The sequence below is a fragment of the Bombyx mandarina genome, chromosome 11 (assembly GCF_030267445.1).
Source record: "Bombyx mandarina strain Sakado chromosome 11, ASM3026744v2".
Taxonomy (NCBI): domain Eukaryota; kingdom Metazoa; phylum Arthropoda; class Insecta; order Lepidoptera; family Bombycidae; genus Bombyx; species Bombyx mandarina.
The window spans coordinates 11,917,966-11,938,629 of NC_143218.1; the positions used below are offsets into that span (position 1 = coordinate 11,917,966).

Below are 20,664 nucleotides of genomic sequence, written 5' to 3' on the forward strand. Positions count from 1 at the left end.
CTTTTGTAAACATGCTCTTGTGCAAGGTTGATTGGATCATAGTAGGGTTTGTTTTAGTTTTTTGTTTTTCATTCATTTTGTTTTCACGAGTATTGGACGAAGTACAAGGTCACTTAGGGGTGACGCTATTCCCTAAGAAGGCAGACTACAACTACGTTTGCCATGTCCGTAGAGGTCGATCGCTATCAATTGATCTCCCATCAGCCATGCAGTCCCTTGGCGCGAGGTCTCACCGTGGACTTGGGGTGATTTTTATAGAGGTATTCTTCTTCGTGGCCCAGATAATGAAGCCAAGACCACCGATCCTGACGTTATAGGGTTGCGGCTAGTGGGGGTCACTTCCTACTCCTATTGATAGACCAAGCTTTCGCTGGTTTGGTCGAGTTAATTTACCGCCGCTCGAGACCCGGCGTTGTTATTCATTTGGCACCATCCAGGGGACACGTGTAGGGTTATGGTTAGGTAATTCCTACGGACGCGAATAACACTATCCCCTAGCTTATATGTTATTTATTATGAAATTACTAATACATTTTTAAATCCCAAATTGAACGAAGTTAATTTAATTATAAAAAAAGGTAATACATGAGTGATCCATTTAAGTTTACCCTAATTGTACGCAGACAGCGCCCCGCTCTTTTTTCGAGGGCTCACGACTCATGCCGATTACTATACGTCTTTTTTTTTCGTTCAGTCATTATGCCATGCAAGATTTTGGAATATTCGAACTCCTAGATCAATCCACCTTCAATGTCATACTTTCATGGATCGTTAGGACTTCTGGTTTTATTTACTACCTAAATTTTAACTTTCAAGTAGAAGGAAGTGGGTGCATTTTACTTTTTAATTACAGTACATTTATCTTTAACATTGTTTTTTTAAAATACATGCACAGATACTTCTAATTACATGGAGTTTAAAAATAATATTGGTCCGATCGTAAAGGACCCTACTGATAGCTTTCTCACCTAAGTGCTTCTGATTTCTTCAGGTTTCAAAATGTATAAGGTTATAATTAAATAAAGTCAACTAGATAATTTCATTTAATTTCATTTTTATATTTTGTTAGTCTTAAAATAGTGATTGATTTATCAATTTATTGTTTATTTGTGGGTGCATATTTCATAACATAATTTTGCAACCTTAACATAAGGTATTAAAAAAATTATAGCATATGTTCTGATGCACTACGTTTTCGAAGAATGCTGAATTACTACTAATCACCTAACTTCCTCAAAATAATAGGTACATGGACTGCATTTTGAATGCCAAACTATATAGTACTATTATTATGTGTAGAATTTTTTAACATATCTAAGTACCTAAATAAATTATTAATACACCATATCCAAAAAGGGTTGCAGACCTTTCCAGTTCAGGAACATTGAGGAAACTGTCAAATGTTTTTAATCAATAATGAAACCATGTCTTGTTTTATTCCTGCTCCATAAACAAACTAATGTTTAAATTCAAATGCAGTTCAATGTCACTATTAAAAGATTTTTTTCTAAACAACATCATTATCTTAAAAATAATAAAGACATATCGAGGGATGAAAGGCTATTTGGTTTTGATATTCGCTTAATACATGATATTTATCTTTGTAATTAAAAGTATTTTTTGTATAAATAAGCATCAACAGTTCAATGTTCTTAATTGAACTTCAATTAAGTTTATTCCATTGCTCCAATAGCTGAAGAAGTTTGGTTTGAAGTGCTATTTTTCAAAATTTTAGACTTTAAATTGCTCTCCTATAGATGCAAAAATGTTGCTTAAACCAAATACCCATTCACCCTACGCTATAATCAGCACATCCAAAATAGTAGACTGAATGTATGATAATCTTTTCAAGTAATATTTACTTTGATGCTGGCAGGGTCTTTTCTATAAATTCTTGCATGTCTTTGAGTTCGGCAATGGATGAGCTATGTGCGAGTCCTTGGTATGTTGAAAATTTAACATTTTTCATAAATGTCTTGAGGCATGATGCCGTCATTTGTCCCCATTTGAAAGATACAACTGGGTCCTTATCACCATGAGCTTGGAATATCTGGAAAAAAATAGGAAATTTGCAACAAATCAGAAACTTTTCGTGAGCAAATGCAGTGCACCACTCTTTACTGATGCTTCACTCCATCAGAACATAATAAATTTCTGTTTTAATTGAAATGTCTGTCATTTATTGGAAAGTTCAACATCCTACAATCCTAAATATTAAGACTTAAAGAACAAAGAGGTCTGCCTGAGCCAATGATACTTTGTGTACATAATTATCAGTACTAAATTAGTCTACAAATAACATTAATATTTATATGATTAATATAAATTAGAACCAGCAAACAACATTCTATTGCTAGTTTTATAGCCTTAATCGGGCATGTTGTATTGAATTGTCAGCGACTAGTAGTCAGTGCCAGTTCTGGAAACATAATCTAGTCTAAAAGTAAATAGATTACCACCAATTACTATGAAGATTCCTACACAGTGGTAAATGTAACTGGTCAAACTGAAGAATGTTATAATAGTAACAGAAACAATTTGTAACAAAAAACAAATTGGTCCAATATTACACAAAAATATTCTTGAATATGCCCTGGGTCACAATCCTTGTGTATAGGACATTGCTATTTGATTCATTGATTCCATGATATCTATATAGGTAACTATTATGCACATTTTTTTTATACTGAATTGTTGTTACTTTTTGCTGAGTAGCAAGCAGTGAGTCAGTTAATTGTACTGAGCTTGGTTAGATACTCATGGTCCACTTAGTATAAAGTTGTAGTTGGAGTCCATAGTCATAACAATAAGAATACCACTGCCTGCTTTGTGATGTGTGGTTGAATTCACTATCTCACCCTTCAAACAGGAATGCAAGATGGTGATACTTAAGTGTGTGGACTCATAATACTGCCATTGTTATTTATGTAAATTTATTAATTTGGCAGGTTTCATTTTATTAACACTTTTTTTAATTTATAATGTTAATAGTATGCTATTTCTTCTGTGATATTGGTTATAAGATCTCTTTAGTAAAAACATTTGAAGCCATATGAATTTCCATTTGTGTAAGTTCTTTTTCAACTTCATAATAAAGATAATATCCATTATTTTTCATTTTTGAACAATGTATTTATAAACTAAATTGGGAAAAATATCATTTCATTCAAGCAAATCATTAGTGTCTTGGCTTTTCATTCGGCTTCACCTCAGAATTGTTTCTAGGAATTTGTTTTTTTAGAAGCGCCTACAATTATTGTGGCAAAGTAAAATCCAAATAAATCTTTTCAGAAATCACAACAATCATTTCAAAACAGCAACTTTTCCTATATCACTCTACTAAGTACCTAACAAAAGTCAGTAAGTTGAAGATGCTCCCTTTAATTTGAAAATCACACAACTTTTCTTATATGAAATTTCACTAGAATACTTACTGGTAAATCAACAGGAGCCTTTAAGCCTCCAGGGAAGTAACCATGTCGAGGTAGCCAGCAGGATAGGGACATGACTCCTGCTAATCTCTCAGGATATGTAAGCGCAGCATATAGAGCTAATGCTCCACCTTGAGAGAAACCACCAAGCAGAACTTTATCTGCAGGCACACCGGCCTGTAAATCAAAGAAATCTATGTGAATTATAATTTATAGCTAACCAAGGAACTATTTGTGGAGTATGTTTATGAAAAATATTTACTGTCATATTGTTATACTAAAGTAGTCATTGTGCTCTTAAGCTACATTTGCTTATCTTTCACTTACTTTAACTTCATCAGCAATCAACCCATGGACGAGATCAGTGGCTCTCTCAATACCTTCTTCATCTTCAGGAGCTGTAGCGTCCAGCGTTCTTAAATCAAACCACGAGGGCATACGGAAACCGTTGTTGAGCGTCACGGGCATAGTCGAAGCCGTAGGACATATAACTTTGACATGAGGGCCTCTGATGCCAGCAATCGTGCTTGCCCATCCATGACTGCAATCATAATTAGTATCGATGACTAGGTAAACGATGTTCTAAAATAGTTCTAATATTTGTTTTAAATAAAAATTGTTTATTTACCCGGTGTCACCCAAACCATGTAAAAATATAAGCTGAAACGAAAATAAATATTTGTAAGATTATTTTTTACAAATTATAATAAGATATTAACAATGAACAATAACAAATATCATACCGATGCTGTATGTCTAGCCTGTGCGGCGATTATTACTGGATTTGGTTCCATTATCCAATTTATTACAGGAAAATCAATAGGCTGCGCTAATTTATCTCCTTTTATCTTTGATGTCTGAAATATAGATTATACCATTGTATTTTTTTAAGGGATTTTATGACCTGGTAACTGAGACTTTTAAGTCATGTCTTATTTTAATTTATATTCATATTTTTATGAAAAATTATATTATGGAGTGAAATGAAATGAAGATGATTAATTTGAGACATTAATCAACTGGGATGAAATGAAATGAGATGATATGGGATGAAATATAATCTCAGTAAAATGGTGGTCATTTACTAAGATCTCAGTGGACTTTTTGGAAGATCCCGAGAAGTTACGTCCAGCGGCTTTGTTTCATTTTCCCACATTTGTGCACTTTCACAGATATTAAACAGTTTGTGGCGGGTAGCCATCATACAACGCAAGATAATTGACAGATGCCTGAATCTCGCTTACGACATTTTCAAGATAAAACGCATATATACAAGTTCCGAACAACAACATTCGGACCGTCGGTCTACCGAGCAATATCACCCGCTCGGTGGAAGATCTTCTCTTTGTCGTATATTCCTACAACTGGTGACCTGCGACGTGATCTGAACACGCAACCTTCTGATTCATCATCAGCGCATCAAGAATTTCGGCTACCACAATCCCCGCATTCTCGCAAATAAAACGTCATTGACAGTCGTCCCACAGCAAGCCAGCACCGCAGCCTCAACAGGACCATCGCAGCCGACTCACCGCGCTTCCTGGTCCTACGGCACGCAACTTCACTGCCTCATCACGCCGCTACAGTTCATCGCAGCCCACGACCGGATCATCAACGCTTGGGGTCACACATCTCCGGCGTGGCAGCTCTGCATCACATGGACTACGCACAACACGCACGCAACATTTAAGCTCAGTCTCGACTCACCGCAGACTTCCAGCAGCACTGGCGACAATCACGCAGCATTCAGCTCAGTTTCGACTCACTGCAAAACTTCGAGCAGCACTGGCGACACGCACGCAGCATTCAAGCTCAGCCTCGACTCACCGCAGGCTTCGAGCAGCACTGGCCCTTGCAAGCTAATCTCAGCACGGACAAACGCTAACTAAAAAATGACACGACCTCCAGTCTCGGAGGGGAGTGATGTGGCGGGTAGCCATCATACAACGCAAGATAATTGACAGATGCCTGAATCTCGCTTACGACATTTTCAAGATAAAACGCATATATACAAGTTCCGAACAACAACATTCGGACCAGGGGGGTGCAACTCCCATACAAAGGAAAATAACATACAACTAGCGTCATCTTACTCCTGTGGCGACGTCATTTTTGTAACTTTTAGGCATTAATGATCTAATAAACTCACTAGATGGCAGATATGAGTTCTGACTCAATAAAAAATGTAGCGTACTTTGAAGCAGTGCTTCCACTTTTAGGGAATTCTCCCTTTTTTAGGGAAAAATAGCTGATATTTTGGATGATAAAGACAATTTAAAAAATACCAGGATTTAGGATATTTCGGGGTAAAAAGCAAAGCCTATACTAGTAACTGTTGTGAATTTTAAAATAAACGATAATTAAAGTAAAACAATGAACATTTTATTTTATGGAGAGAGAATGACATTAAGTCGAGTTGACAAGTAAAAGAATAAAACAGAGTTGTGTATAAAAACTATAAAGGTTTGATTCAACAGTAACCCTCTAGTAAAGTAAATCATAGATTAAGCCACTGCTTTTTCTTAGGGATTCCCCAGAATCCCAATAAGTATAATCCGCCAAATTTTTATTTACCTATTTTCGTTGATGTCACCAGAACTTACTTGTATTGTAATATACAGGTACTTCATGTACCATGAAAGATTATCATGGTAATTTCATTTACGAAAACCTTGTAATTGTCATTTCACTTTTGCTAGCAGTTCCTTCTTCAAAGACTGAGGTGGAAAGATTATTCAGTGTTCTCAAATTTAAAAACTGACAAAAGAAACAGGCTTTCTAATGAAACCCTGAACGGCTTGCTTCATAGAAAGTTCCCAACTTTGCCAGCAAACAATTGCTCAATTTTAGAACCGAACAGTGTTAGGTTGTGCAGCAAAAGAATATAAAAGCAATGCGTCGACTTCCTTGAAAATTCTAATCCTATAGATCTATGATCTTCTGGGGGCGTTTATATTATATATACCTACATTAAATAATATGCTGTGGTTTATTTTCTGTATTTTATTTACGCTTTCTATATGAGTCGTCTATTATCAAAGGTGGCAATCTGTGCATTTGGACAAAAAAAAATTATTGATATGTCAATACAGATTTATTTGAATATAATCGTCTCCTTCAAAGAATACGGTTCAAAACCTGCATTAAATAAAGGTTAATAGTTAACCTGTTATTTATCTAAGATGTCGTTCCGAAGAGTTTTGTGACTGCCAATGGAATATAAAGTCAATAATTCGTTTTTCTGATTTACCAATCATTGTCCAAAAGTCAGATTGCCGGCTTTGATAATAGTCGACTCATAAAAAGGATTTATGAAAGTTGTCTAGGAAATTTTAGGGTAAATTCAAAAGAAACTAGGGTAAAATGTGTTAAAAAAAACGTAAGTGGAAACACTGCTTTGAAGTTTTCAAAATTCCAGGGCCGTAAAACAATCTCAAAAAAAAAAAAAAGTTTTCAAAATGTCGTAACGATTTAATTTTTTAAATCGTTTTTTTTTGGTCTTGGTGTGAGTTATTTTACGTTGTAGTATTAATTTAGAGCAACTTTTAGCTTTATGAGAATATTAGACGATTAGACATTGAGAAACTCTGTTTTGAATTCTCTTTAGACATAACTTGGCTCCAATACTTTTTTCTTCGTTAGCGTTTCGTAAGCCTGTGTAACTATTTTCATTTCTTACAGAATGTTTATTATTAAAAATCAGCATGCCTCGAAGATCGAAAATGAAATGCTATTTCGGATGCCTTGATAACGGTGAGTTTACACTATTTTCCCGGTATATTATTTGCTAACATAATTATTATTCATAATATAAATAAATGAATTAGCACCAACTAATGGTCCTTCCTATTTCTGCTGCCTAGCTATCATATATGTTAAGTTTTGATCAAAACAGTCGGTATTAAGTCTCGTACTATCACACACACACCTCAGATAATAAAATTGTCTCGAGTGGGTGGAAGTATTTATGTTTTGCAACTCAGCGTATTATATGCTTATTGTCAAGTGGGCCCGAACTAGTTTTTTGGAATGATCAATCAGTCATGCTTTCCTGTTTAAATAAAATACAGCACAATTGATCTCACATCCAAAGTTAGATGATGGCATTTACGTTTTGTTTCCTGGTGTTTGATAACTAAGTTACACCAAGTGGCCTGTGACCACGTTCATCCTTCTACCCAATATAAAATAATGTTTTTATTTTTGTAGACAAAGGTTTGATAATGACAAAATTTTATGGAAAAATTATAAGGAGCACTAAAATGTCTGAAACATGAAAATATTGATGCACTATATTTGAACCAGAACGTGTTATGTAATATATTAATTTGTAAGTAAGATTACATTAACACTAAATTTTTCATGGTCGTATTTTTTCAATATTTGTTACATACTTAAGATACTTTGTTTCTCCGTTTCAGAAGAGAAACTGATTCAGCAAGGAACGTGAACTCTCAAGGGATCTTAATTTTTTTTAAATATGTTTATAATTGATAAATTAATAATTGAAATAGTTCATAAGAACTAAATTGATGCCAATTTCGTTTTAAAATAGGTTGTTTAGTTCTTATAGTTATAGTATTACGTTTGAATAGTTGTAATTAGTAAGTTAGTAATATATGAAAATACTGATATAAATTTTTGTAAATAACCTTTTGTAAATTCTACGAGAAGATGATTTTAATTAATGATCAAAAGTCAACGGTCTTTAAAAGCATTATTTGCAATTATTTAGATTTACTGTGGAATATATTTGCTAAGTTGTGTTTTCTGTATGAGCAGATATAAATGAAAATGCCCAAACATGATTATGTTTCTTACATTTTCATTATGTGAAATCAATATGCTTGTGACTGAGTATATTAATAATTTATTAAAACTTAAGTGATAGACAGCAACCCCTATGGCACTGCTGAAGTTTATAAGCACTGGTGACCACTTATCACGGGCCGGGTTGCGTGCTCGTCTGCTGTTGAGTGCAATAAAAATTTTCGAAACCCTTTCTATTATTTAGATGTAATATTAGTGTACATTTAATTTGGATTAAAAGATAAATTTACATTTTATGTTTGCATGTGTATGTTTATAATTCATTTGCATGTAACGAACACCAGTTTCTTTTTTAACAAAATGTAAACTAATGGTTTGTAATGAATGTAATTAACTTTAAGATGATTTTCTTTCAATCTGCTGTTTGTTTCATCTAGTATTACCAAAGCTAAAGCATCAGAAACGTCAGAATAGAAATAATTTAGATAGGGAATAAAAGTATAACTAATGTAATCATGTCTAAGATTACTATAAGCGTCATTAAGTACAAACTATCAATATTTAAGAGTACTTTAAATCATCATTACATTTTTTAAACATTTTTTGTTTTTCAAATCATGTAATAAAACGTTTGTGCAGAACAAAATGTCACATGTTATGAACATGATTGTGGGTTAATCGTTTCTTAAATTTCTAAATGTTTATAAGAATGCTAAGAATAATTTAGTATTCACTTTAGTGTGTGTATTATCTCTACAATGCTAGTATAAATGACAATTATTGTATGACGAAGCATAGGTAGTGTTTATAGATGTAATATTTTCATACAAGGTCATGATCTGTCACGATCAACTTTAAGCAAGAACTGCTATAGTTAAGAAACAAATTTATTAAATTTAATTCAAATTGTCTACTATGTTTGTAATGGAAAGCTGACATGTTTATATTTCGCACAAATGACTTAAGTGACATTGAATGATTTGATTATCTAGACTTAATTAACTTTTAGATAACTTTCGATTTAATGTTATTAAGTACTCTAGTAGGATTAATCTAGAGGAGTTATTGTTATTCGAAATTTTATACAATTGTACGTTCATACTATCTTTTAACAGTAAATTGTTTGTAATATAGGGAAATTAAATAGCTTACAGAGAATTACAGCTTTTTATTTAAAAAAACTGTTTTCTCTCTGTATGAAAAGGTCTTATCGATTAGAATGCTGAACACAATCAAACGTTCTTTAATATTTCATAAGTACTACCGGGAATTTCAGCGATTCTAAACGATAAGATTTTTTCATAAAGAGAGTTAATTATAAAAAATATTAAAATTACTAAAAAAGCCACCTGGTGGGGGGTAGGGAGATTAATAATCGACAGCAGCGACGCCTGCTGTCCTGGGCTCTAACTAAAGCAAAAATAAAAATGAGAGTTGCGCATCTATCTCAAATATATTAAGTGTATAATCTATGATTCGGACCGTCGGTCTACCGAGCAATATCACCCGCTCGGTGGAAGATCTTCTCTTTGTCGTATATTCCTACAAGTTAATAAACCACCATTATTACACATTTAAACCCGAAGAAACACTAAATAGACAAAATAAAGCAAATCACACAACTTCACTCCTCGCGTTTCCGCCAAAAAGTCCACCATTGTCTTAAAAATTAAACATAGATTATATTTTTGGTTGAGTCTTCCATTAGATGGACAAAGGGAATATAGCCCATACTTATAAATTAAAAAAAAACTGTACATACCCTGCTTTTTATATGAAAATTGCAAAAACAGAATTTCTCTATACCTCATTCGAAAATAAATATATATTTTGACATGACATATTGTTAAATTTATTTGTATAGTATAGTCTTTAAATGTTAAACGATACAGCCAGTAACTGTATTTTTTAAAATATATTTGGTAGTGTCAGATATATCTTGTATTTTTATATAATTTAATAAGATTTCGAAGCTAAATGATTACTTTGGCAACTAAACTGGCAGCCAAAACTTCAGCTTCCGTAGAGGAATTGGCTACTGTATTCTGTCGCTTACAACTGCGTGATATCGGGCATCCTGCATACATGCATAGAATGAAAGAAAGAAAGCAACATGTGTTCAACCTTCCCGTTGACGTTTGTTTCATCTCGTGTATTGCCTTTTCCGATGGCTTCATAATTTTGTCCGTTTGCAATACTCACTGTATTTGAACATGTAGAAGTCATCGTGGCCTAAAAGTTATGACGCTCTGTAATAGGGAATTCAATAGATCCTTTTTTTTTTAAACTAAATTTTTATTTACGCTGAATTTAATTAAAAGTTATTCAATAATAATGAAATAAAAAAGATTTCGTATTATGTGGATACAGTTCGCCGCGTTCGGCGAAGGATGGAGGTGATTGAGTGGAGCGGGAACGGAAATGAGGTATGGTATGGATAAGGATATTATGGCAAAGCTGATGCAGCAGAAATACGGTAGGGTCTGCATTTCTACGGTACTAAAGCCCGGATATAACAGTTCGGTGCATTCGTATCTTGCGATGCCCAGTGCATTGTTGAATCCCGCACATGTTTGAATCCCGCTCGTGAGTACCAATTTCTCTAATGAAATACGTACCTACATAAATAATGTTCACGATTGACTTCCACGGTGAAGGAATAACATCGTGTAATAAAAATCAAACCCGCAAAATTATAATTTGCGTAATTACTGGTGATAGGACCTCTTGTGAGTCCGCACGGGTAGGTACCACCAACCTGCCTATTTCAGGCGTGAAGCAGTAATGCGTTTCAGTTTGAAGGGTGGGGCAGAGGTTGTAACTATACTGAGACCTTAGAACTTGTATCTCAAGGTGGGTGGCGGCATTTATGTTGTAGATGTCTATGGGCTCCGGTAACCTCTTAATATCAAGTGGGCCGTGAGCTCGTCCACCCATCTAAGCAATAAAAAAAAACACTTTTATAGCGCTCGAATTTCTCGAAGAAGTCCTCTATATTAGTGACTTGTCGCACCATTGTCAACGTATCAATTTGAAGACCTTGATAGACCATCTTCTACGGATAACACCATCTTAATGTCTACAGTATCAGATTACCATTTGACAGCTTAGGAGGACGTCCCTAATCCTTAATTAATCGATTTTCGACATTTACGAACAAAATCTTTTCCACAGTAATTGTATTTTAAAATTTTCTTCTTTCTGTGTTTTTACGACTACTGCGTTCTTATTATTAGTAGACGAGACCGTGGGAGATCGACCTTCACCCATCAGGTTACTTGATGAGACATATTTTTTATTAAATATAATTTATTAACAAACATACTTATGACAATAATAATAATAATAAAGAGTATTTCAGATCGCATAACCGTATGGAGGAGCAAGGAGTTACACGGTAGGTTCTACCGGGCTCTCACAGGGCCTGATGTAGACCAATTATCTTCCGTGGCCTGGTTACGATTCAGTAACCTCTTTGGGAAAACTGAAGGTTTTATCTTTGCAATTATGGACGAAGTTATCATGACGAACAACTACCGGAAATATATACTAAAGGATGGGACGGTCGACATTTGTCGGGCATGCCACCGTCCGGGAGAGTCTATTAGACATATTGTTTCTGGCTGTTCTCGGTTTGCTAACGGCGAGTACTTGCATAGACATAACCAAGTGGCTAGGATTATCCATCAACAACTTGCTCTGAAATATGGTTTTCTTGATTCTGCTGTACTTTATTACCAATACCAACCTCAACCAGTTCTTGATAATGGTCATGTTACGCTCTACTGAGACCGATCTATTATCACGGATAGGTATATTGTAGCCAATAAACCTGATATTGTGATAATAGATCGATCTGCGCGTCGAGCAGTGTTGGTTGATGTCACCATTCCTCATGACGAGAACCTCGTGAAGGCAGAAAAGGACAAATTAATAAAATATTTAGACCTGGCCCACGAGACTACCGCCATGTGGCATGTTGATTCAACCATCATTGTTCCAATAGTTGTGTCGGTACACGGCTTGATGGCGAAAAGTTTCGATCAACATCTCAAGAAACTTTCGTTATCCAGCTGGGTTAAGGGCCTAATACAGAAAGCAGTTATCCTCGATACTGCACGCATTGTGAGGAGGTTTCTCACTCTGGAGTCCTAACCACTGGTGGCTTGTGTCGTAGACACCGCCATCAGTGGCAATCTATTTTTATATAGTGTTTTTTAAAAATGGTATTTTTAATATATTTTTAAAAAAATATTATGTAACTAATAAGATTTTAAATAAATAAAAATAAATAATAATAATATTTATTCAAGCCTCTTAAAATACAAACACGTACAAGAGTTCTTAACACTAGTTTAATAATATACATGGCTTTTTATGAGGTATACAAATATTCCCTAACTTTTATGCTAGGAAAACCTGTGTTACAAAAGTCAGTGGTTCAGTGCTAGGTCACCAGGTAAAGAAAGTTAACCAGGAAGAGCGATCTGTAAGAATATAGTACGTACGTGCGTGCGTGTGTGTGTGTGTGTGAGTGAGTGTGTGTTAGTGTGTTTGTGTGTGTGTGTGTGTGTGTGGATGTGTGTCATACAATAAAGTATTAAGTTAAAATTTGCTACAATAAATGAACAGTATATCATACTATATATACATCATTATACATTTTTACAACACGACTTGTTCTGTTTCAAAATAGTCTAAGTTTAAGAGCCAAGACTTCAGATTATTTTTAATGATATCTTGCCTTTCGAAAGGCTTATTACATAGATAGCTATTTTTATTGAATTAATTTTAATCAATTTTCTTTCATCACATTTTTTCTTTTCTTAACCGAATGAATTTCAACTCAACTGATAGTTTTTATGTGGAAGGCATTGGGGAAGGCCTATGTCCAGCAGTGGGCAGATAAAGGCTGAGGATGATGATGATGATGATAGTTTTTAACACACAGAATATGTCTGTGCATGGCTACCCGGCAAGCAGATGTGAAAAGGTAAGTTAATTTAGGTAACTACACCGATCTGATGTCCATTCGAAATTGATATCATAAGATATTTTAATTACAAAACCAATCGTATAGGTTTGCCTGCAAGAAAGCGTACATAAAATATTTTTGCCAAGCTATAAAGTTTTAGAATTGCAGCTATTTGATAGGTGCGAGAGAGAAAATAGAACGGCCCCAGGGTAACCATTCCAGACGATAGTCTGCCACTACAGGCGGGTCACTGTGTTGCAACCTCTTAGTATATAGCACCGTAATCGTAAGCAATCTGCGAGCCGTGGCGGAGGTTCTTAGAGTTGTTTGCTACAACCCGCCCCTCGGCGAAGTCAAACTCGCCGGGATAAACTTCCAGTAAGCGTCCGTCCGCTGCGGCGAGGAGTGATATATCGATGTGAGTTGGAATCATTTGTTAATTATATTTCTAGTATGTCACGTTGGAGCCATTTTATATCCGGCAATCACCGATGGTATGGCGCTATCCTGTGTAAATGGTGGGATTACGCTCCATCGGCGTGGGCGAACAATGAGACACTCAGGCGTCGGATGTCGGTGTCTAGGCTCTCCATACATAGATCTCTGAGGATGAACATTTTCCATAGCAGTAGTTGTTTCGATATCCGTTTTCGCTGTTTAGTGATAGATGGTGCTACTTATACCGGCATACGGCAAGTATGCAGGAGTGGTATAGAAAGTTTTTGATACAACTCTTCATCCAGATAAACAATGTTGCTGTTCTTCTTGTATACTATCCCTGATTTACAACATTACACTATGGAGGGTAGAGATAAAGAGAACCGTCTCTGTGTGTGAAAAAAATTCCGTTAAAATCTGATAAATAAGGATGGCGCTACAGTAGCAACCGGGTAAATTTAAAAAAAGGCGCTGAAATTTACTAGAATAAGATAGAGAAATAAAAAAGGACGAAAGAACTGTAAGTGTTCAAATAAAATCACAAAAAGTGTTTTATGTAGGTTGGTATGTAAGTTGCCTTTAACGGTAGGCAGCGGCTTGGCTCTGCCCCTGGCATTGCTGAAGTCCATAGGCGACGGTAACCACTCACCATCAGGTGGGCCGTATGCTCGTCTGCCTACAAGGGCAATAAAAAAAATGTAAAGCTGATAAGAAAATGCAATCGATGTCTCTACGTTTTACCACAGCAATAATTTTAGGTTATATTGACGAAATTAGTTTGGACTACGTAAACATGTGAGGTCTTGTATATTACACTATCACTACATAACTACTTTAGTCATTAAATACCTAGTCTTGCCATAAGCACTGAGATAAAGGAAAAAAGAAAATTTCTATTGCAAATAACATTTGTTACTTTTACAGTAAGTTTAATACATAAATATAAAACAATTTAAAGTATAAAAAGCGTATTCGAAATGGTCTCCATTGGCTGCAATACAGTCCTTTAAACGTTGAGGCCAGTTATCAATAGAAGCACGCACTCTTTCCATGGGAAAATTTTTCACTGCCAATCGTACGGATTGTTTTAGGGACTCCAAATTATCATGGCGCTTAGTGCAAGCCGTACTCTCTAAAACTGACCATAAATCATAACCCAGCGGATTAAGATCGGGACTAGACGACGATCAGTCTTCAGCTTTGATGAAGTTGGTCGTCGTGGCCTAACGGATAAGACGTCCGGTGCATTCGTGTTGAAGCGATGCACCGGTGTTCGAATCCCGCAGGCGGGTACCAATTTTTCTAATGAAATACATACTCCACAAATGTTCACGATTGACTTCCACGGTGAAGGAATAACATCGTGTAATAAAAATGAAACCCGCAAAATTATAATTTGCGTAATTACTGGTGGTAGGACCTCTTGTGAGTCCGCACGGGTAGGTACCACCGCCCCGCCTATTTCTGCCGTGAAGCAGTAATGCGTTTCGGTTTGAAGGGTGGGGCAGCCGTTGTGACTATACTGAGACCTTAGAACTATATCTCAAGGTGTGTGGCGCATTTACGTTGTAGATGTCTATGGGCTCCAGTAACCACTTAACATCAGGTGGGCTGTGAGCTCGTCCACACAGCTAAGCAATAAAAAAAATAAAAAAAAGTTCGAAACGTTCGTTTCCAACCAAGACTGCGTAGGCCGAGCTTTATGGCCTGGCGCCGAGTCTTACTGGAGTGATCATTCTTGATTATTGAACACGGTGTTGTTAAGGGGCTTCACTATCTTCTCAAGAATGGTATCTTGATACACTTGTGCCGATGTTTTGATACCTTTTTCACAAAAATATGGCCCAATCACTCCTTCATAGCTAATACCCCACCAAACCATCACTGAAGTCGGATAGTGCGCACGTTGCACTCTGTCGACTAATTGAGAAGCTTCCTTAGAGCTCTGAGCATAAATACGGTAATTTGTTTGTTAAAATGTTGCTCAATTGTAAAAAAATTCTCATCCGTAAACAAAAATTTTCTATGACCTCCCTTTGCGTCCCGCTTCAGTAGTTGTTTCGATTTTACCACCCTGTTCTCTTTTAAATTATCAGTTAAGAAATGACCAGTACGTCTCTTGTAGGCTGCTAGTCCTAAGTCATCTTTTAAAATACGCGACATGGTTCTAGGTGCTATCTTCATCTCCCGAGATAAAATCTTTTGCTTTCGGACAGGATTTCTTCGAATTCTTTCCCTTGCTGCTTTGACCACCTTTTTCGTACGAACACTACGTGGACGGCCAGATCTTTTTCTGTCACAAACAGAGGAGGTCTCATTGCACCTATTAATAGCCCGGTACACAAATATTTTACTAATACCAAGCGTATGGTGAGTTTTAAAAATTGCATTTGGCTCCATACCTACTTTGTGTAATGCAATCACAGCGATTCGGTTCTCTTTATCACCCCACTCCATTTTAATATCGCAAAATATTGTACAATGTATTGGCGCCAAAATGAGAAAACCAATGAGCAATCATATAAAAATGACAGATTCCAAATTCAAATGTAATATTTTGTTTATCTTTAATTGTAACAGTATTGATGACCAGACTAAGTATATTAAATTTCTTAACTCGGCATACTTCAATCAGCTAACAACTGCTCAATTCATATCATCCCTGTCCCTATGCTAGCCATTCTGGAGGATTTTTGAACTGTTGCTTAGTGCTGAAAGTGGGACACTTTGTCAAGCTTCTCCCATATGAGACGGTTCTCCTTACCTCTACTCTCCGTACATTACAGCTACTGACTCTACCCCTCCTGGCTGAGCCTTTGCTCGCCCACCTGTCCTGGTGAAACTGGAAAGGCCTCCAGGCCACCAGTAATCCTTCAATCATAAAAAAAAACATGGCACATTTAAATTTAATAAGTACCGTACCGTATGTACCTAGTTTATTATAATTTTTTTTTGTTATTTGTTTTTTATGATGTTGTCAATACCTAGATGCTACATACTGTAGTTAATTTTAGAGGCGATTATTGCTATGCTACCTTTGGCGTGTTTATAACACTAGATTAGAGTGTATTTGTTCCATGAATATAAGAATTTTTTTTGTTTTTTTAATATTTTTATATAAATAACATTTAGTTATAATTGAAATAAGAACACTTTTTTCAATCCGCGAGCCTTAAAATTGGGGAGCCCTACATTTTTTCAAGTCCAAAGAGATTACCATACTCTATTCGTTGACTCTCTAGTGACAAATTTGTCATTCGTTTTGTGATTGTCAAATATTGTCAATTGACAAATGACAAGACAATTTCAAATTATGGTTCCAATAAATAATGGCGGATTTGTGGTAAACAAGTGTTTGTTGTTAAACTATTCATTATTTACATTAGTGATCCGAGCATTTTGAACAATTTTAATGGTTATTGTGTTCTAATAAAACTCGTAATTGGTAAGTTGTTTTAAACCTAAATTCTGTTTTGTTTGTAAATAGTCTGTAAGTGCGCAATATATTGAACGTGTTATTTTCCCTACTTTCGTCTTCCAATCAGAATGATATTAGAGAAAGTATAGGTTTTATTTCACATTTTATTAACATACAAAATAGTATTATCTGCAGATGCAGATAGTGTGTATGATTTAGCAGCTTTATAAATTTAAAGTTTAAATTTTGTTCATTAATAATATTTCGGGATTCTATTAAGACTACTTTTAAAATAAGGTTTATCTCTTGTCTGCTTAATTGTGAAAGCACAGTAATTCAATTTTATCTGTTAGTATAAAGGTACACTTTGAAATAATGGCTACTTCAGAACATGTAAAAAACTGCACTTTTTGAATTGTTGATATTTTTTATACGACAGGTGGTTCTCGCCTTCCTATAAAGACAGAAAAATATTAACCTTTTGCTTGTTTCAGTAGAAGAAGCATCTTAAACGCTAATAAACATGACCAGAGAAGATGTAGTTTTGGGATTTGAAATGGGAAAGTTAGAAATTGAACCTGGCAAACCTAATAAGGAGAGACATCCTGAAAATCCATTTATACCCATGTATCCAGCTAGGAGTGTGTTCACAAGAGTAGTTAAGAAAAAATGTACATGCATGTCACAAAAGAGATTTTTTAACCGGGGTGTCAGTAAGAAGAAATACAATAATAACATTCTCAAAGAGCCTGTGTTAAAAATTCTGCAATGTTGTGATAATAACGATATATCAAAAAAATGTAGTCTACCAACAGAAAATAATGAAACATTGAATAGCGACACATTAAATTTGTGTACATTGGTGCAAAATTGTAACCAGTTGAAGATATCTTCAGAGTCGAATGAACCACCAACTAAATCAACGCATAGTGATAGTAGCACAAAATGGTGGCGAAATGATATTGCTAAGCTAAAAGAGAAAAACCAGGCAAAACAAAGCACCCAAAATAATTCATGTTGTCAGCAGGCTTTGAATCCACCTTGTGATGTAACAATTGATGAATTAGCTAGTTATTTCGAAACCCTGGTTCACATACCTAAAAAAATGTCTTCAATGGCGGAAATGATGTATATTTAAGTATTATTATCAGTCTAGAATAAATCTTTGAATTTGATGATAATATTGTGTGTAAAATGATAAAAATTTTGAATATAAAATGCATAAAAAGTATTTCATTCAATATACCCATTTCCCAAAATTTACAGTTTTTTTTTTGTAGTGTTTATAAAGTTTTAGTTGTGTGTCGTCGAAGTTAGTACAGACTATCGATAAGGCTTCTTCCAAACATCGGGTGTTCCGACCTACGGATGCGCTGCTTCTACAAGGGAGTGGTGTGGTTCATGACCCTTTACAGGACACCGATTTGGTGCCACGCCCTAACATATGAAAACGTGACTGCGCTGTGACTTCCGCAGCTCGCGATCACCAAAGGATGAAGGAGTGATTGAGCGTGAAGGCTCCAATCTCGACAGTCCGTGCTGGCAGAGCGGTCTTGCCTTTTGGCGAACCCGTCCTATGGCTTACGGACCGTGAAGGCGGTCCGTCCGGACGCCTCCTACTGGACTGGTACCTATACCGTGTCCCCCCAAGGGAACCCACGGCGCAGTGCTGGCACTGCGACGATTGCGATTAGTAGGACACTGAAACTGTTCTGGATTCCGGGAACAGCGAGTCACCGTTGTCGCGGTCGTAGGAGAGAACCTGCTGCTGGCGACCGTTCTGGCTACGATGCTCGGCAGCGACGCGGCCTGGAAGGCGATGCTCGACTTCTGCTTGTCGCAGAAAAAGGTGGCGGAATGAGAGAGGGAGAGCTCTTCCCTCTCGGCATCGACGCGAAGCTGTCGAGCCGAAATACTGATTCTCACCCAGCGGGGTATCTCGGGATACCAGCGCCTGGGTGGCCTAACTGGCTGTCGTTTCGCTTCGAAGACTCCTTCAGCCAGGTTTCCTTGGGTTGAGCCGCGCGTTTGGTTGCGTCGGTCAACATCGACCGTCTTTTGCTTTTACTCATTCGATTTAGCATTAGTTTTTTGTAATTGATTAATCATATGAGCAGCTTATTGCTTAAAAAAAACTTAACTTCAAAACATCAACATCAAAGAAAGATATGAAAATTTAAGAAAATTAATTTCATACTTCGAACGAATTAAGTATGAACATATTATGTATTCTCTGAGTTTATTGAAAATAAACACTCTTAAACGACTCTTTATTTTCAATACTTTTAGTACACTAAAGTGCACAAAAGAACAAAAGTACTTTTTCCGTCTCTTTTAAATCAAGCGCTTACCTCAAAGTATTAAGATCGAAAAAAATTAGTTTAGTTCTTCAATTATATTGTTGATGTTTACCAAAAAATAAAAAAAAATTGGACGATGCCACTTCATAGGTGGTGTGATATATAAATCAGTTTTTGGATTACTTAGTATTTTAACGGTCTATCGGGAATCCTAGCGTGGCAGCTAAAATGCCAAGCAGAGATAGATTATAAATACACTATGGCAACTGGCTATGGAGTATACTCTCAGTATATTAGAAGTGTCTGCTGAAAGGGAGCCAATTAAGGTGGCTCCATAGTGGAAAGATTTTAAAACAGCATCATAAACTACCTTTTTTTATTCCCTACCTATGCTGATAGCCTTGAGAGGCTATTTCAGCTTCACCCTAACGTTTGTAGGTGAGCTCACGGGGCTCAACCGGAGAGTTGCTAACACTGACCCTAGCAAGAGCAGTGCTTCGCAGAATCTACCACCGGACCGGAAACGCGACCCACTGAGAAGATCCGGCGAGAAACTCAGTGGGCTGTGTCTATGGGTTAGTTCGCTCGTCGAGCCCTTCGTCGCAAGCGACGGGTTCGACGAGGACAGTGACATCATAAACTACCACACTTCGGTTCTGTTATGTATAGTTCTATCCTCCATGCATAAAATGATTGCAAGCTAAATCTACGAAAGCAAAAGAAGTTTTGACATTGTGGCTAATTGAAAACAATATTCAATTTGTTTATTGGAGACTGTCAGTGTCAATAACAGCATCTTTGGATATCATGAATAGAAATAAATTTAATTGTTGGTATGGTATATTTTCCGAAGCTTATACCTACTCTTCACGCTACTTGTTATTTACTTTAGCTATAGTAGTAATATCAGTTTTATTTGTTTGGGTGTATGAAAAATCCGGATTTTACAAGGTACTTTTACTACCTATTTTATTAAACAGCGACGTCACAAGTGGTAGAAAGTAGTAATTGTTAATTCAATTTATGCCGCCACATTTTTAAACGGTACGGAGATCAAATAGACATTTCAATTTATACATCGAAACGGTATTTTTTACCTAACTCAAACAGATAAAGTGGCTTGTGTGTTCACGAATAGACCAAATTGATAATCATCACGAAGTATGTTTTGAAGTACCTACGCGAATACGGGCGGAGATTAATGAATTATTAATTGTAACGATTTTTATTTCGTGTGGCTTAAAGAAAAAGGCCTGGTGTACTGCCATAAGGACTGCGATATGGACAATTTTTTTAAGTTTATTTTATTTTTATGAACGCAATCCACGGTGA

The 20,664-nt window shown here is 36.0% G+C and overlaps 2 protein-coding genes and 2 long non-coding RNA genes across 5 annotated transcripts; 2 read left to right on the top strand and 2 right to left on the bottom strand.

Moving 5' to 3' along the window:
• Window positions 1–1,052: 1,052 nt before the first annotated feature.
• On the bottom strand, window positions 1,053–5,310 carry Apt1 (Acyl-protein thioesterase 1). Its single transcript, XM_089731500.1, has 6 exons — window positions 5,139–5,310; window positions 4,175–4,288; window positions 4,060–4,091; window positions 3,759–3,972; window positions 3,435–3,608; window positions 1,053–2,050 (listed from the first exon to the last, which is right to left on the bottom strand). The coding sequence occupies exons 1-6, from the start codon at window positions 5,175–5,177 to the stop codon at window positions 1,859–1,861; spliced, it is 765 nt and encodes a 254-aa protein (XP_089587626.1). The 5' UTR covers window positions 5,178–5,310; the 3' UTR covers window positions 1,053–1,858.
• Window positions 5,311–5,470: 160 nt separating this feature from the next.
• On the top strand, window positions 5,471–9,359 carry LOC149502031 (uncharacterized). The gene is made up of 3 exons (XR_016323894.1): window positions 5,471–7,184; window positions 7,641–7,761; window positions 7,853–9,359. It is a non-coding gene; the product is annotated as an uncharacterized LOC149502031 (long non-coding RNA).
• Window positions 8,432–9,856, bottom strand: LOC149502032 (uncharacterized). The gene is made up of 2 exons (XR_016323895.1): window positions 9,825–9,856; window positions 8,432–9,743 (listed from the first exon to the last, which is right to left on the bottom strand). It is a non-coding gene; the product is annotated as an uncharacterized LOC149502032 (long non-coding RNA).
• A 7,052-nt stretch (window positions 9,857–16,908) lies between these two features.
• LOC114249581 (uncharacterized) lies at window positions 16,909–18,260 on the top strand. 2 transcript variants are annotated; one of them, XM_028183210.2, is made up of 2 exons: window positions 16,909–17,059; window positions 17,530–18,260. In XM_028183210.2, the coding sequence occupies exon 2, from the start codon at window positions 17,556–17,558 to the stop codon at window positions 18,168–18,170; it is 615 nt and encodes a 204-aa protein (XP_028039011.1). In that variant the 5' UTR covers window positions 16,909–17,059; window positions 17,530–17,555; the 3' UTR covers window positions 18,171–18,260. The 2 variants fall into 2 exon arrangements, with proteins under 2 accessions (XP_028039011.1, XP_028039012.1); XM_028183211.2 differs by having other exon boundaries at window positions 16,919–17,059; window positions 17,527–18,260.
• Window positions 18,261–20,664: the final 2,404 nt, after the last annotated feature.